Source organism: Trichechus manatus, unplaced genomic scaffold (genome assembly GCF_000243295.1).
Source record: "Trichechus manatus latirostris isolate Lorelei unplaced genomic scaffold, TriManLat1.0 scaffold00161, whole genome shotgun sequence".
In the NCBI taxonomy this organism is placed as follows: Eukaryota; Metazoa; Chordata; class Mammalia; order Sirenia; family Trichechidae; genus Trichechus; species Trichechus manatus.
The window spans coordinates 5,611,682-5,626,811 of record NW_004444097.1 but is presented as its reverse complement, the minus strand read 5'-3'; the positions used below and the strand labels follow the sequence as shown (position 1 = coordinate 5,626,811).

At 40.8% G+C, this 15,130-nt stretch overlaps 1 protein-coding gene across 1 annotated transcript in view; it reads left to right on the top strand.

The window, feature by feature from the left end:
- Nucleotides 1-15,130, top strand: part of ATP8B4 (ATPase phospholipid transporting 8B4 (putative)) — a 256,394-nt gene that overhangs the window by 99,266 nt on the left and 141,998 nt on the right. Inside the window, exon 8 of the mRNA XM_004386306.2 lies at nt 4,662-4,734. Within this exon, the coding sequence (XP_004386363.2) occupies nt 4,662-4,734 (73 nt within the window). The remainder of the gene's footprint in view (nt 1-4,661; nt 4,735-15,130) is intronic.

Genomic DNA, 15,130 nt, shown 5'->3' with positions numbered 1-15,130 from the left:
GTTCTTCTGGCAGTGCATGGCATATTCAATATTCTTTGCTAACACTGTAATTTAAAGGCATCAATTCTTCTTCAGTCTTCCTTTATTCATTGTCCAGCTTTTATATGCATACGAAGCGACTGAAAACATCATGGCTTGGGTTGGGCACACCTTAGTCCTTAAAGTGACATCTTTGCTTTCTAACACTTTAAAGAGATCTTTTGCAGCAGTTTTACCCAATGCAATGCTTCGTTTGATTTCTCGACTGCTGCTCCCATGGCATTTTCGACCCAAGTAAAATGAAATCCTTTACAACTTCAATCTTTTCTCCATTTAGCATGATGTTGCTTATTGGTCTAGTTGTTAGGATTTTTGCTTTCTTTAGGTTGAGGTGTAATCCATACTGAAGACTGTGTTCTTTGATCTTCATCAGTAAGTGCTTCAAGTCGTCTTCACTTTCAGTAAGCAAAGTTGTATCATCTGTGTATTACAGGTTGTTAATGAGTCTTCCTCCAATCCTGATGCCACATTCTTCATATAGTCCAGCTTTTTGGATTATTTGCTCAGCATACAGATTGAATAAGTATGGTGAAAGGACACAGACCTGACACACACCTTTCTTGACTGTAAACCACACATTATCCCTTTGTTCAGTTGGAACGACTACCTCTTGCTCTAAGTACAGGTTCCTCATGAGCACAATTAAGTGTTCTGAAATTCCCATTCTTTGCAATGTTATCTATAATTTGTTATGATCCACACAGTGGAATGCTTTGCATATTCAATAAAACACAGGTAAACATCCTTCTGAATATTAATATGCCGCAATTCCTCTATGAGAGTAGACGGGCTTTCCCGGGCAAAGGTAAAAGCAAAGTTTGAAGGTGCTGAGTCTGTTGGGATAAGTGTTATCTTCACAACCCACAAAGCCCTCTTGCAGCCCTGTAGCAGAGCTGTGATGTAAGATTACTTCAAACGCAAGCCATGAGAACAGATGCACCACACATGGATAGCCAGAGAGTGTCTGTTTTCATTGTTTCCAGATGATGACAAGCTCCAATTAATATATAGGGTAAAATCTTGGAAGAAGTCTAGAAATATTTTGAAGATAAGCTTCTAAGCAAGTCTTCCTGTCTGCCCCTCCAGTCTTGTGTGGATGTCTTTGATGCTATGTTATTGTCAGTGGTGGTGGTTGTGGGTAGGACAAGAAAAATGATTGGATTTAAAACATAGACTTTTTAAACTTATTCGTAGGTCTTTATCAGTTTGTGCTTGTTCATTAAGTTTGGATGTTTCTGCAGCTATGACCCATTCAAGTATCAGTACCCACTGAAATATATCTCTGAAGTTCCTAGTTAATTACAGTTAGAATTACCTGGTAGGATAGAGTAGGAAATAAAGTAACAATAAAATTAAAAAAAAAAAAACCTCCTCTAATAGTACTACATACATACCAAGATCTCTAGGCCCGTTTTCTGTAATACTGTAACTACATTTATAGAATGCTACTTTTTCTTCTCTAGATAATCTATTTTCTACTTTTTCCTCTTAGTCTTCCTTCAATTTATGACAACGTCTCCAAGTTATAAGATTACTATCATAATCTTACTTTGTAAGGATTATGCGCTCTTTTTTGTTCGAGTGCTGTTCACAAATCTACCAGATGTGTTTGCCTGTCCGTTGTTTAGATTATTGATGATGTAGTTTGATAGTGCTTGGCTATTCCAGGGAATACTCCCTTGTCAGATTGCTATTAGTTTTGGGTGCTATTTCTTTTGAAGAATTTCTCCCACGGTTGCTTGCCTTTCCAACAATACTTTGCTTCAGGCTCAGAAAAATTTTGTGCTGCCTGCATTGCTGCCTAGTGAAGGTTCTCCATAGCCCACACCCAACAGAGGTGATATTGTGGCCCGTGGAGTTTGTACATGCACATATTAGAAAGTTTTTAGGATGCCAAATATTTACTCATAGACTTTGGAAGCAAAGTATGTGCTTCTTTTGAGGAGAGAACTTTACATTGGGATAGGTGGAGGAGGTAGATGACCAAGGAGTCAGAAGATGTCTGAAGTAGCAAAGGAATCTTTTGGGAAGGGGAGCTTGGGGAGACTGATGGGTATTGAGGAGATATTCTGTGCAGAGGGCAGGCAGGTGGCAAGAGATTAAAAAAAAAAAAAAAACAGAAAGAGGCCTAGGGTGAGATAAAGTAAGGGAGGCTGGGTTCATACATGGTATTAAAGATATTTTCTGCTTTCTTGGCTTCTCAGATGATATTAGCAGATTAATGGCCAGATCTTAGCAAGAGATGGTGAGATGACTTATATGGAGTATTTTTCTACTTTTAGAAACATTTGGTACGTTAAAAGTACAGGTTAAAATACAGGTAGGGGTGTGGGTCACCCACCTTGCTTGGGCATGAGAATCTGACATGAGGAAAGGTATTTTTCCGTGCTATCTTTCCTCCTCTATATTCTCCTATAGGATTTCACGTTTACCATATCAGATTGTTCCATACCAGGGATTCTTTGCATGCTCTGGGGTTTTGCAGATTTTTTTCTTAAAGAGATTTTGTTCTAGTGTTTTCCAAGTGTAGCAGTTAATTCAAAGTAATTTCCACGGTTATCACCCATCCCTTTGAAAACATCTTTCCAATTGCTTCCATTTTATAAGGGTAATATTATACTGAGCTTGAAAAAACAAGTTAAAGAGAATTTAAGTGAGAGAACTGAGATTTTGATTTGTTCTCATAGTGGCTGTTGCTATTTATCTGAACAAAGTAAACTGTAAAATGTGTACTTTGAAATGTTTAATAGATCCCTTTTTACTTTGGTTGATTTCTCATTTGGGTGGAAGAGGTAGCATGTAGTCCTTCCTGGAGCTTATAATGCTCTAGTGGGAGGAAAGCATTTGGAAATGGAACATAATATCACTTTGACTTCTTGAAGCAAATGCACTTTCAATAGAGACTTCAGGGCAATTCAGTAGCAGTTCAATTTCCATAAATAAAGATGTGGTCTCCATCTTAGTCTGTTCACATCAACTTTTATCTGAGATACTGTCCCCTGAGAAATGTCACTGAGAAATGGCTTCAAAGGAGGTATCCCCAGAAGAAATAAACTAGCATGTAATCCATATCTGTAAAAATAAATAAAATGAAATTTAGAAAGCTGCCTTGGTTCTCCAGTTGTCGTCAAACCAGATAAAGTGCAGAAAAACATGGCATTGGAAAAATGATTGAATTTTGGCTAGAGATGAATATGCTGCAATTGAAAACTTTCCAGAACAATATGTACTTGGATCTATATTAAAGAAAAATTCTCTGAGTGTGTAAGACAAATGACCCAGAAGGGCTGATAGTGTGAGGCATATTTCACGGTTGTATAAGGAGCCCTGGTGGTGCAGTGGTTAAATGCTTGGCTGCTAACCAAAAGGTTGATGGTACAAAGCCACTAGCCTCTCCATGGAAGAAAGATGTGGCAGTCTGCTTCCATAAAGATTACAGCCTTGGAAATCCTATGGGGGCAGTTCTACTCTGTCTTCTAGTGTAGTTACGAGTCGAAATTGATTTGACAGCAGTGAGTTTGGTTTTTTGGATTATAAATATTTAAAACTATTTTCCAGCCTATAAAAAAGTAACTTAGGTTATTTTTTTTTAAAACTGCACAATGAAATTAACCTGCCCATCTCAACTTGTTGGGGAAACCTGCCCTGTACAACCCATCCTGAACTCCTAAAAGGGAATGGCTAAAAAAGAAGTGTGATGAAGGCTTCCAACCAGGAAAACAATGTTGGTTTATGTTTTAGAGGATTTCAGAAGATGCATTGCCCCAGGGGGTCTTTTTTCAGAGGGCCTTTCTGGCTTTGAGCAGCCCTGACTAACTTATCACCAGGGGCCCGACCAACTGAACATAATAGCTTTTCATCATAAACCCCTGTGAACTTGGTTAAGAGTGGTTTCAGGCTTCATTATATACATGAGCTTCAAAGAAAGCAATGCAACATCCTGGCTATGATGCTCTCCATTCTAAGCAGTTGGTCCCAGCCAATTAGAATGCCACAAAACTTCTTGCATAGCCCAAGTGCTGTGAATGGTTTTGTTGGTGGTCTTTCTCATTCAGCCTTCCAAGGCTTCTTTTTATCACCCATTGTTGTTGTTCCCTTTCCTAAATTTGTATTTTTTTTCTCTCACTTGTGTTTTAGTGATTGCCCTGGACTGTTCTCCTTTGCCACTTTCTTCTACTTTGCTTGTTGCCTCCCGTCTAACAGACTCCTGAGACAATGACAGTGATATTTCTATGCTTATTGATATAGAGTTTGAAAAGAATGCCAGTGACTGGAATTTATTGTCTCTCTTTTTTTTAATGTCCTGCAAGTTACTGCAAGCAAGAGTTAATAGCAGTTATATAAAGAAAGCACCCTAGGGTGGTAGGATGAGCACTCAGGCAAGAGTTAGGCATCTTGAGTTTACCACTAACTCACTGGGTGTCCTAGGGCAAATCACTTAACCTCTCTGGGCCTTAATTTCCACATCACTCAGGTAGAGGACTTCGTTATAAAAGGCCCTTTTAAATTTAACATTCTAGGATACTGTTATCTGCTTATTCTGTTATCTGATGCTGAATTGTTAATATATTCCTTTGATTGTTCTTTGTTCTGCAAAAAATTAATTTTGTTTTCGTTCTTAGGCTACAGAGTGAAAAATGGATGAATGTGAAAGTGGGAGACATCATTAAATTAGAAAATAACCAATTTGTTGCTGTGAGTATTTAATATTGTTTAAAGAATTTATCTCATTAAAATAGGACATGTACTGATGTATTTACATTTGCAAATTTAGTAAATCCATACTAATTTAGAGTAATTAAGGAAGTATATATTAGTAAAAAGCCTCAATTATAAAATATTTTAAAAAGCGTATTGATTTAGTACTTTTGATAACATGGTAACTCAGATAAGACTAAGTGATTACCACCTGATATATTTCCTTTGGTACCTTTAAAATTAATAGATACAAAAGATTTTAAATCAGGATGTCAATTGTTTTATGTAAATAAAAGCTTTTAAAATGCTCTTGAGTACTTAAAAAACAGTTTGTTCTCACATATTTTGAATACTAATCCTCAATAATGTGGTTAACACTGTTAATTTATAACATATTTTAAGAAGAGATAAGCTATTAGTAACCACCAGTTGTCTTCAAGTCGATTCTGGCTCATGGTGACCCCATGTGTTACAGAGCAGAACTGTGCTCTACAGGGTTTTCAAGGCTGTGTTCCAGAAGCAGATCAACAGGCCTTTTTTCTAAGGTTCCTCTGGGTGGGTTCAAACAGCTAATCACTGGGTTAGTAGTCAGTAGTTAGTTAGTTTGCACCACCTAGGACACCAGAGATAAGCTAAACAAAACAAAACAGCCCAAACCCATTGCCACCAACTCGAGTCTGACTCAAAGCTAAACTAGAGAAAGGTAAAGCTTATACTCCTTCCTGAAGAATCACAATCAGAAAATGTTTGTTGATTTTTCTGAGTTAATAAAATGCTAATTAGTGAGGTCTTACTTGGGATATCAAATGCACTATAATTTATCTCCTCAAACTGCCTATGTTAAAATTTCCTTAATAAAGTTCAAGGGTTCAGTCTAATCGCTAAAATATACGTACTAACCATAGTTCAGATTAAATTTAGGACAACAAAGGCTATCCAGATAAGAGATGAAAAATCCAGATTATTGTAGTCTTTATGACAAATATATATTAGATCACTTATGAAAATTTTTGTGATAAGTGCAATTTTGTGTATCAAATTGTGTTTTTCATTAACTTTGAGACACTTTGCTACCCCCTAAAAAAATTGCCCCAAGATCTATTTACAAAAACAACTAAACATGCACTTTTAAAAAGTCTTTTTTCATTAAATCACAGCCTGTGTTCACTGAGTTCTCCTGAACAGCCGAGGCTAAAGAGACTGATCAGTGGACAGTCTATCCACAGAAGATTTGAAACGTTAAGTAGAGAAGTGCTTATTTCTCTGGCAACCTCAATTCTTTGGAAGAGAGTTGAGAACCAAGAGTAAGCAAAAAGGTGCTGGGAAGTGGAGATGGTTTGCCAAAACAGAAGTTTTGAAGTTAGTCTCTGCACTGTGACTTGGACCTGCTTATACATAAGAGAGTCTGCCAGCTTCTCACTCACAATCTGTTGTTGTTATTGTTAGATGCTGTCGAATGCCTCTAATTCATAGCGACCCCATGCACAACAGAATGAAACACTGCCTGGTCCTGTGCCATCCTCACAGTCGTTGTTATGCTTGAGCCCATTGTTTCAGCCACTGTGTCAATCCATCTCATTGAGGGTCTTCCTCTTTCTTGCTGACCTTCTGCCAATCATGATGTCCTTCTCCAGGGACTGGTCCCTCCTGATAACATGTCCAAAGTTCATGAGATGAAGTCTCACCATCCTTGCTTCCAAGAAGAATTCTTGGCTGTACTTCTTTCAAGACAGATTGTTCATTCTTCTGTCAGCTCACGGTACATTCAATATTCTTTGCCTACAACATAATTCAAAGGCATCAATTCTTCCGTCTTCCTTTTTTCATTGTCCAGCTTTCACATGTGTATGAGGCAATTGAAAATATCATGGCTTGGGTCAGGCACACCTTGTCCTCAAAGTGACATCTTAGCTTTTTAAAACTTTAAAGAGGTCCTTTGCTTGCCCAGTGCAGCAGGTCATTTGATTTCTTGACTGCTGCTTCCATGAGGATTAATTGTGGATCCAAGCAAAATGAAATCCTTGACAACTTCAATCTTTTCTCCATTTATCGTGATGTTGTTTACTGGTCCAGTTGTGAGGATTTTTGCTTTCTTTATTTTGCGGTGCAATCCATACTGAAGGCTGTAGTCTTTAATCTTCATCAGTAAGTGCTCTTTTTAGCAAGCAAGGTTGTCATCTGCATATTGCAGATTGTTAATGAGTCTTCCTCCGATCCTGATGCCACACTCTTCTTCATAATCCAGCGTCTCGGATTATTTGCTTAGCATACAGGTTGAATAAGTATGGTGAAAGGATACAATCCTGATGCAGACTCAATCTATTTACTTTTATTTTAGGCACAATTTAAATGAGCTTGTCTGGCTTATTTTCCAGCTCATTAAAGATTAGGAGCAGCATATCAGGGAATGGTATGTGCTAGAATTTGGTACATTTGAGCCCATTCTTGCAGCCACCATGTCAGTTAATCTCACGAAGGTTTATACATAAGGTCACCATGAGTTGGAGCTGACTTCATGGCAACTAACAACAACAACAACATCTGCTAGAAGAACATATCCTGCTGGTAAGATCAAGGCAAATACAGTGTTAGGACACTGGATGGGAACTGAACGTGAACTGAGTCTCAGTTCCAGTCATTCAGTGACAGCAAATACATCATCCTCTCTAGTTTTGATTTCTTCATGTGTCAAATCCAGGTGGTGCACCACTACCTGATCGCAAATATTCCTTCCAGTCCCTATATTTTGTGATTCTATGTCTAAGCTGAGACTAGACTGCAAGCTTCATGAAGATAAAGACCATGTTGATTTCCCTGGTCTCTAACACCCATCACCATGTCAGATCATAGGGGATTTTCAGTAAATGTTGGCTGAATGAATAAACGTCAGTCTCTTGTAAGAAATAAGGAAGGAAAAAATGAAATGTGGATATTAATTCTCAAAATTCAAAGTGATTGGGGGTTACCAGTAAACATATCCCTATATTCTATTTAAGAAAAGATCACATTATGTTCAGGATGCTTGGTTTAAGAAGAAAGGGCTGCATTTAACTCCTCTTAGTTTTACCTTCAATCAAAATGATGACAAGGGAAGAGTTTTGGTGCTTCTGAGTGGATAGCCTTAACTTTTTCAGTTTTTTTTTGAAAATTGGCTGTGATGGTTAAGGTTGTGTGGCAGCTTGGCTGGGTGAAGATTCTCAGTGGTTTGGAAGTTATAAGGTAGTTTGGCAGTTATGTAATGATGTAGTCATCTCCATGATGAGATCTGCTATGAGCAGCCAATCGGTTGAAAGAGAGTTTTGTTGGGGTTATGGCCTGCCTCCAGTGTATAAATGGATGTTCCAGCAAGGCTTTTGCCCTGGATTCTTAATCTGGCTCTTCATCATCTGACCTCTGGTTCTTGGGACTTGAGCTAGAAGCTTACCTGCTGATCTTGGGATTCGTCAGCCTCTGCAGCCTGTGAGCCAGTGGACTGCCATCTTACCAGCCAGTCTTGGGATTTGTCAGTGTCTGCAGCCTGTGAGCCAGATGTCTGCTGTCTGACCTGTCGATCTTGGGTTTGTCAGCTCCTATAGCTACATGAGTCAGGAGAAGTCTCCAACCTGACATCTGACCCATAGACTTAGGACTTTCCAGCCTCTGCAACTGTGTGAGCCATTTCCTTGAGATAAATCTCTCTCTATATGTATATATATATATATTCTTCACTGGTTTTGCTTCTCTAGAGAACCCAGCCTAAGACATTTGGTATTGAGAGTGGTTCTAGAAAAACAAAATTGTAAGGATGAGTTTTCTAAATTGGTTCTCAAGTCGGGTTAGTCTTAAAGATGTTGATGACTCTACTTCCAGTAGTAAACAGGGTGCTGCTAATCCACAGTGTGAGGTGGCAATAAACAAACAAAAAAAAACTGATCCCTTGCCATCGAGTCAATTCCGACTAATAGCAACCCTATAGGACAGAGTGGAACTGCCCCGTAGGGTTTCCAAGGAGCAATTGGTGGATTCAAACTGTTGACTGTTTGGTTAGCAGCTGAGCTCTTAACCACTGTGCCACGGGGGCTCTGAGGTGACAATAGAAATATGCAAAGTATCACCACCAATAGATAAATATTGGTAAGAGGTAAGGCTCTGGGTGACTGCATGTTTGATACTTTTCTACAATTTTGTCAGAATGAGAAGTATAAGGAAGCTGGTTGATTGATCCTACTTTTGCTAGACAAAGTGGTAAAAGAAAGAGATAAACTCAAGGCTTCAGAGTCACAGCTCAAGTGTCACATAAATGACATCAAAATTGCCAGCTGTGCCCTGAAAGAAAGCTTTATTTCTTGTAGTAACAGAACTCATATTGCTGAAAAACAAACCCAGAGTCTTATCATAAGAGTGACTGAATTACAATGCCAACTGAATTCCCAGCCTCGTATGGTGTCTGAAGTTAAAGTGAGGGCATTGATTGGAAAGAAATGGGATCCTGAAACTTGGGATGGGGGCATATGGGCAGATAATCAGGAAGGTGGGAACATTGAGCCCCTAAATTCCATTGAATCTTCTGCCAATAGAAGCAGCCCTCTCACTCCCATCTGAAGAGATTACTCCATTGTTGTCTGCCAAGCCACCCTCTTCAGTAAAACCATTAGCCCTTCCACCTTTAATTGATGAGATTAATCCAGCTGTGTATGAAGAGCCTTTGTTTGAGTCATCTCCTGGGGAAGTGTCTGAGTCATTACCTGGGCATCACCTGAGGCAAATGCCTTACAAGACATTGCCTAATGTTTTCAGAACACATCCTCATCACCCATTTTTGCATCCAAACCTATAAATAGACTTAAGTCCTAGTAAGCCCCAAATGGTGAAGTGTAAAGTGTGACCTAGGAGTAGGTACACTGCACTCCAAAAGAACTGCTTGACTTTTCCAATATGTACAAATAGAAACTTCAGAAATATGTGTGGGAATGGCAATTAAGCGTGTGGGATAATGAAGCAAGGTTCAAAAAGTTGGATCAGTCTGAGTTTATTGATATGGGCCCACTAAGCACAGATTCTCCATTCAGTGTTTCAGCTTGAGAGGTTAAAAAAGGATCTAATAGTTTATTTGGTTGGTTCGATGAAGCATGGATTACGCGATGGCCTACACTAAACCAAGTTGAAGTACCAGACTTGCTTTGGCATACTATAGAAGAAGGTATCCAAAGGCTTAGGGAAGTTGGAATGTTAGAGTGGATTTATCATGTTAAATCCACAGACCTACACATGGAGTGCCCATAGGACGCACTTTTACCACAATGGTTAGGAACAAATTTGTGAAAGGAGCCCCAGCATCCTTGCAGACTGCTATGATTGCTATTTTATGTAAGTCAGATTTCAGTGGGAACTGCCCTAACTGAATGAAGACACCTAACTACAATGACCCTATGAGTCGGAATCAACTTGATGGCAATGAGTTTTTTATAACTACAATCGGCTGATTGGACCACTCGGTGGTAGGGACCAAGTGGCGGTACTCAATTGACAAAACAAGGTGGGCATGGTTACTGTAATGGACAGTGGAGTCAAAGCAGTAATCAGAATATTCTGACTTATATGTACTTATGGCCTTGGCTACTTAGTGACGGTGTCACTAGGAGTGAAATAGATGAGAAATCTACTAAATGTTTACTTGATCTGTACAACCAGAAGAATTCTAGGTCAAGTGAACAGCAGTCTAACTCAAATCGCCAGAATAGAGAGTCAGGGTCCCTCAATCAATTCTCAGACTTGAGCAAGTTAACAGACAGATAACCAGGTTCCCCTGAGGGGAGGCCAGGTTCCCCTGAGGAAGGACCCCATTGCACTTCCAAAAATTTATACTATTTGTCTTTCTCCCAGCCTTCCCCAAAGGGATCTATGGCCTTTTATCAGAGTGACTGTTCATTGGGGAAAAGGAAATAATCAGGCTTTTTGAGGATTACTAGACACTGGCTCTGAACTGACAGTAATTTCAGGAGATCCAAAACATCACCGTGGCCCACTAGTAAGAGTGGGGGCATATGGAGGTCAGGTTATTATTGGAATCTTAGCTCATGTCCATTTCACAGTGGGTCCAGTGGGTTCCTGAGCCCATCCTGTATATTTTCCCAATTCCAGAATGCATACTTGGAATAGACATACTCAGCAACTGGCAGAACCCCCACATTGGATCACTGGAATGTGGAGTAAGGGCTATTATGGTAGGAAAAACCAAGTGGGAGTCGTTAAAACTGCCCCTACCTATGAAAATGTTGTTGGTAGGTGCAGTCCAGTCAGTTTCCAACTCATAGAGACCCTATGCACAACAGAATGAAACACTGCCCAGTCATGCGCCATCCTCACAATCATTACTATGTTTGAGCCCATTGTTGCAGCTGCTGTGTCAATCTATCCCATCGAGAGTCTTCCTCTTTTTCACTGATCATCTACCTTACCAAGCATGATGTCCTTCTCCAGGGACTGGTCCCTCCTGATAACATGTCCAAAGTACATGAGATGAAGTCTCACCATCCCCACTTCCAAGGAGCACTCCAGCTGTATTTCTTCCAAGACATACAAATAGTAAACCAGAAGCAATACCACATTCCTGGAAGGATTGCAGCGATTACTGCCACCACCACCAAGGTCTTGAACGATGCAAGGGTGGTAATTCGCACCACATCCCCATTCACCTGGCCTATTTGACCTGTGCAAAAAACAGATGGATCTAGGAAAATGACAATGGATTATCGAAAACTTAACCAGGTGGTGACTCCAATTGCTGCTTCTGTTCCAGATGTAGTTGCTGCTTGAGCAAATGAATACATCCCCTGGTACCTGGTATGCAGCTATTGATCTGGTTAATGCCTTTTTATCCACACCTGTTTTGAAGGACCACCAGAAGCAGTTTGCCTTCAGCTGTCCTACGTCAGGGGTATATCAACTCTCCAGCCGTATATCATAATTTAGTTGGCAGGGATCTTGATCACCTTTCCCTTCCACAAGACGTCACACTAGTCCTTTATATTGAAGACATTATGCTGATTGAACATAGTGAGGAAGAAATGTCAACCACTCTAGACTTATTGTAAGACATTTGCATGCTAGAGGGTAGGAAATTAACCAGCAAAAATTCAGGTGCCTTCTACCTCAATGAAATTTCTAGCAGTCCAGTGGTGTCGGGCATGTTGAGACATTCCTGCTAGGGTGAAGGATAAGTTGTTGTATCTGGTCCGTCCTACAACTAAAAAGGAGGTGAAACACCTGGTGGACCTCTCTGGATTTGGAGCATATCCTCATTTCGGTGTGCTACTCTGGCCTATTTATCAAGTGACTCAGAAAGCTGCTAGTTTTGAATGTGGCCCAGAACACGAGAAGGCTCTGCAACAGGTTCATGTTACTGCTGCTCTGCCACTTAGGCCATATAAACCAGCCGATCCAATGGTGCTTGAAGTATAAGTGGCAGATAGAGATGCTATATGGAGTCTTTGGTAGCCCCTATTAGTAAATCACAGTGCAGACCCTTAGGATTTTGGAGCAAAGCCCAGCTATCCTCTGCAGATAACTACTCTCCTTTTGAGAAACAGCTTTTGGCTTGTTACTGGGACTTAGTAGAGACTGAACATTTAACCATGGGCTACAGAGTCACCATGCGGCCTGAGCTGCCCATCATGAACTGGGTGTTGTCTGACTCATAGAGTCATAAAGTTGGATGTGCACAGCACACCATCATTAATAGGAAGTGTTATATATGAGATCAGGCCCAAGCAGGACCTGAAGGCACAAGTAACTTACATGAGGAAGTGGCCCAAATGCCTGTGGTCTCCATTCCTGTCACATTACCTGCCCTCTCCTGGTCTGTGCCTATGGCCTCATGGGGAATTCCTTATGGTCATTTGAGTGAGGAAGAGAAAACTCATGCCTGGTTTACAGATGGTTCTGCACGATATGAAGGCACCACTAGGTAGTGAACAGCAGCAGCACTACAGCACCTTTCTGGGACTTCCCTGAAGGACAGTGGTGAAGGGAAATCCTCCCAATGGGCAGAACTTTGGGCAATGCATCTGGTTGTTCACTTTACTTGGAAGGAGAAATGGCCAGATGTGTGATTGTATACAGATTCATGGGCTGTGGCCACTTTTTTAGCTGCATGATCAGGGACTTGGAAGGAACATGATTGGAAAATTGTTAACAAGGAGATACGGAGAAGAGTTATGTGGATAGATCTCTCTGAATGGGTGAAAGAAGTGAAGATAGTTGTGTCTCATGTGAATGCTCACCAAAGGGTGACCTCATCAGAGGAGAATTTTAACAATCAAGTAGCCAGGATGATGTGCTCTGTTGAAAACAGTGATCCTCTGTCTCCAGCCACTCCCATCATTCACCAATGGGCTCATAAACAAAGTGGCCATGGCAGCAAGCATGGAGGTCATACATGGTCTCAGTAACACGGACTACCACTCACCAAGGCTGACTTGACTACAGCTACTGCTGAGTGCCCAAACTGCCAGGAATCCGAGACCATCGCTGAATCCCCAATATGGCACCATTCCTCAAGGTGGTCAGCCAACAACCTGGTGGCAGGTTGATTACATTGGACCCCTTCCATCATGGAAAGGACAATGTTTTGTTCTTACTTGAATAGACACTCTGGATACGGATTTTCCTTCCCTGCATGCAATCCTTCTGCCAAAACTACCATCCATGCACTTACAGAATGCTTTATCACCATCATGGTATCCCATACAGCATCTCCTCAGATCAAGGGACTCTCTTCACAGCAAATGAAGTGTGGCAATGGGCGATGCTCATAGAATTCACTGGTCTTACCATGTTCCCCCCATCATCCTGAATCAGCTGACTTGATAGAATGATGGAATGGCCTTCTAAAGACACGATTACCTTGCCAGCTAGGTGGCAATACCTTGCAAGGCTGGGGTAATGTTCTCCAGGAGACTGTATTCACTCTAAACCAGTGTCCAATATATGGTGCTGTTTCTCCTATAGTCACAGTTCATGGGTTCAGGAATCAAGGGGTAGAAATGGAAGTGGCACCACTCACTATTACCCCTAGTGACTCACTGGCAAAATTTTTGCTTCCTGTCCCTGTGACTCTGTGCTCTGCAAGTCTGGAGGTCTTAGTTCCAAAAGGAGGAATGCTCCCACCTGGAGACACATCACTGATTCTACTGAACTGGAAATTAAGGATGGTACCTGGCCACTTTTTGCACCTTACACTTCTGGATTCACAAGCAAAGAAGGGAGTTACCATATTGGCTAGTGTGATTGATCTTGATTACCAAGGGGAAATTGGATTGATATTTCATATGGAGGTAAGGAAGAGTATGTCTGGAATACACAAGATCACTTAGGGCATCTCTTAGCACTACTGTGCCCTGAAATTAAAGTCAATGGAAAACTACAGCAACCCTATTTTGACATAACTACTAATGGCCCAGACTCTTCAGAAATGAAGGTTTGGGTCACCCCACCATGCAAAGAACCACGACGAGCTGAGGCGCTTGCTGAAGGTAAAGGGAATACGGAATGGTTGGTGCAAGACAGTAGTTCTAAATACCAGCTATGTCTGTGACTAATTGCAGAAATGAGGACTGTAATTGTTATAAGTATTTCTTCCTTGCACGTGTGCATCAAATATTTTTGTTTTCTTCCCTTATAAAATATAAGATGTAAACGGGGCTAGTGCGTTTTTGGTTATACACGTGTTAGTTGTATCATGTTAGGCCCAAGTATGACTTTACAATTGTCTTTATTTAGAGATTGTGTATGGTTTCAAGAGATGTGTACAGGTGCCAAGTTGACAAGGGTGGACTGTGATGGTTAAGGTTGTGTGTCAACTTGGCTGAGCCATGATTCTCAGTGGTTTGGCAGTTACGATGAAGTTTGGCAGTTATGTAATGATGAAATTTGGCAATTATGTAATGATGTAATCAACTCTATGATGAGATCTGCTTTGAGCAGCCAATCAGTTGAAAGGGAGTTTCCTTTGTGGTGTGGACTGCTTCCAATATAAATGGATGTTCCAGCAAAGCTCTCCCTCTGAATCCTGCATCCAGATCTTCATCATGTGACCTCTGGTTCCTGGGACTTGAGCTAGCAGCTTATCTGCCAATCTTGGGATTCATCAGCCTCCACAGCCTGTGTGCCAGTGGCCTGCCATATTATCTGCAAATCTTGGGATTCATAAGCCTCTGCAGCCTCTGGGCCAGAGGCCTGCTGTCTGACCTACTGATCTTGGGTTTGTCAGCCTCTGCAGTTACATGGGTCAGGAGAAGCCTCCAACCTGATGTCTGACTCACAAATTTGTGACTTGCCAGTCTCCACAATTGTGTAAGCCATTTCCTTTAGTTAAATGTCTCTCTCTCTCATATATATATATATATATATATAT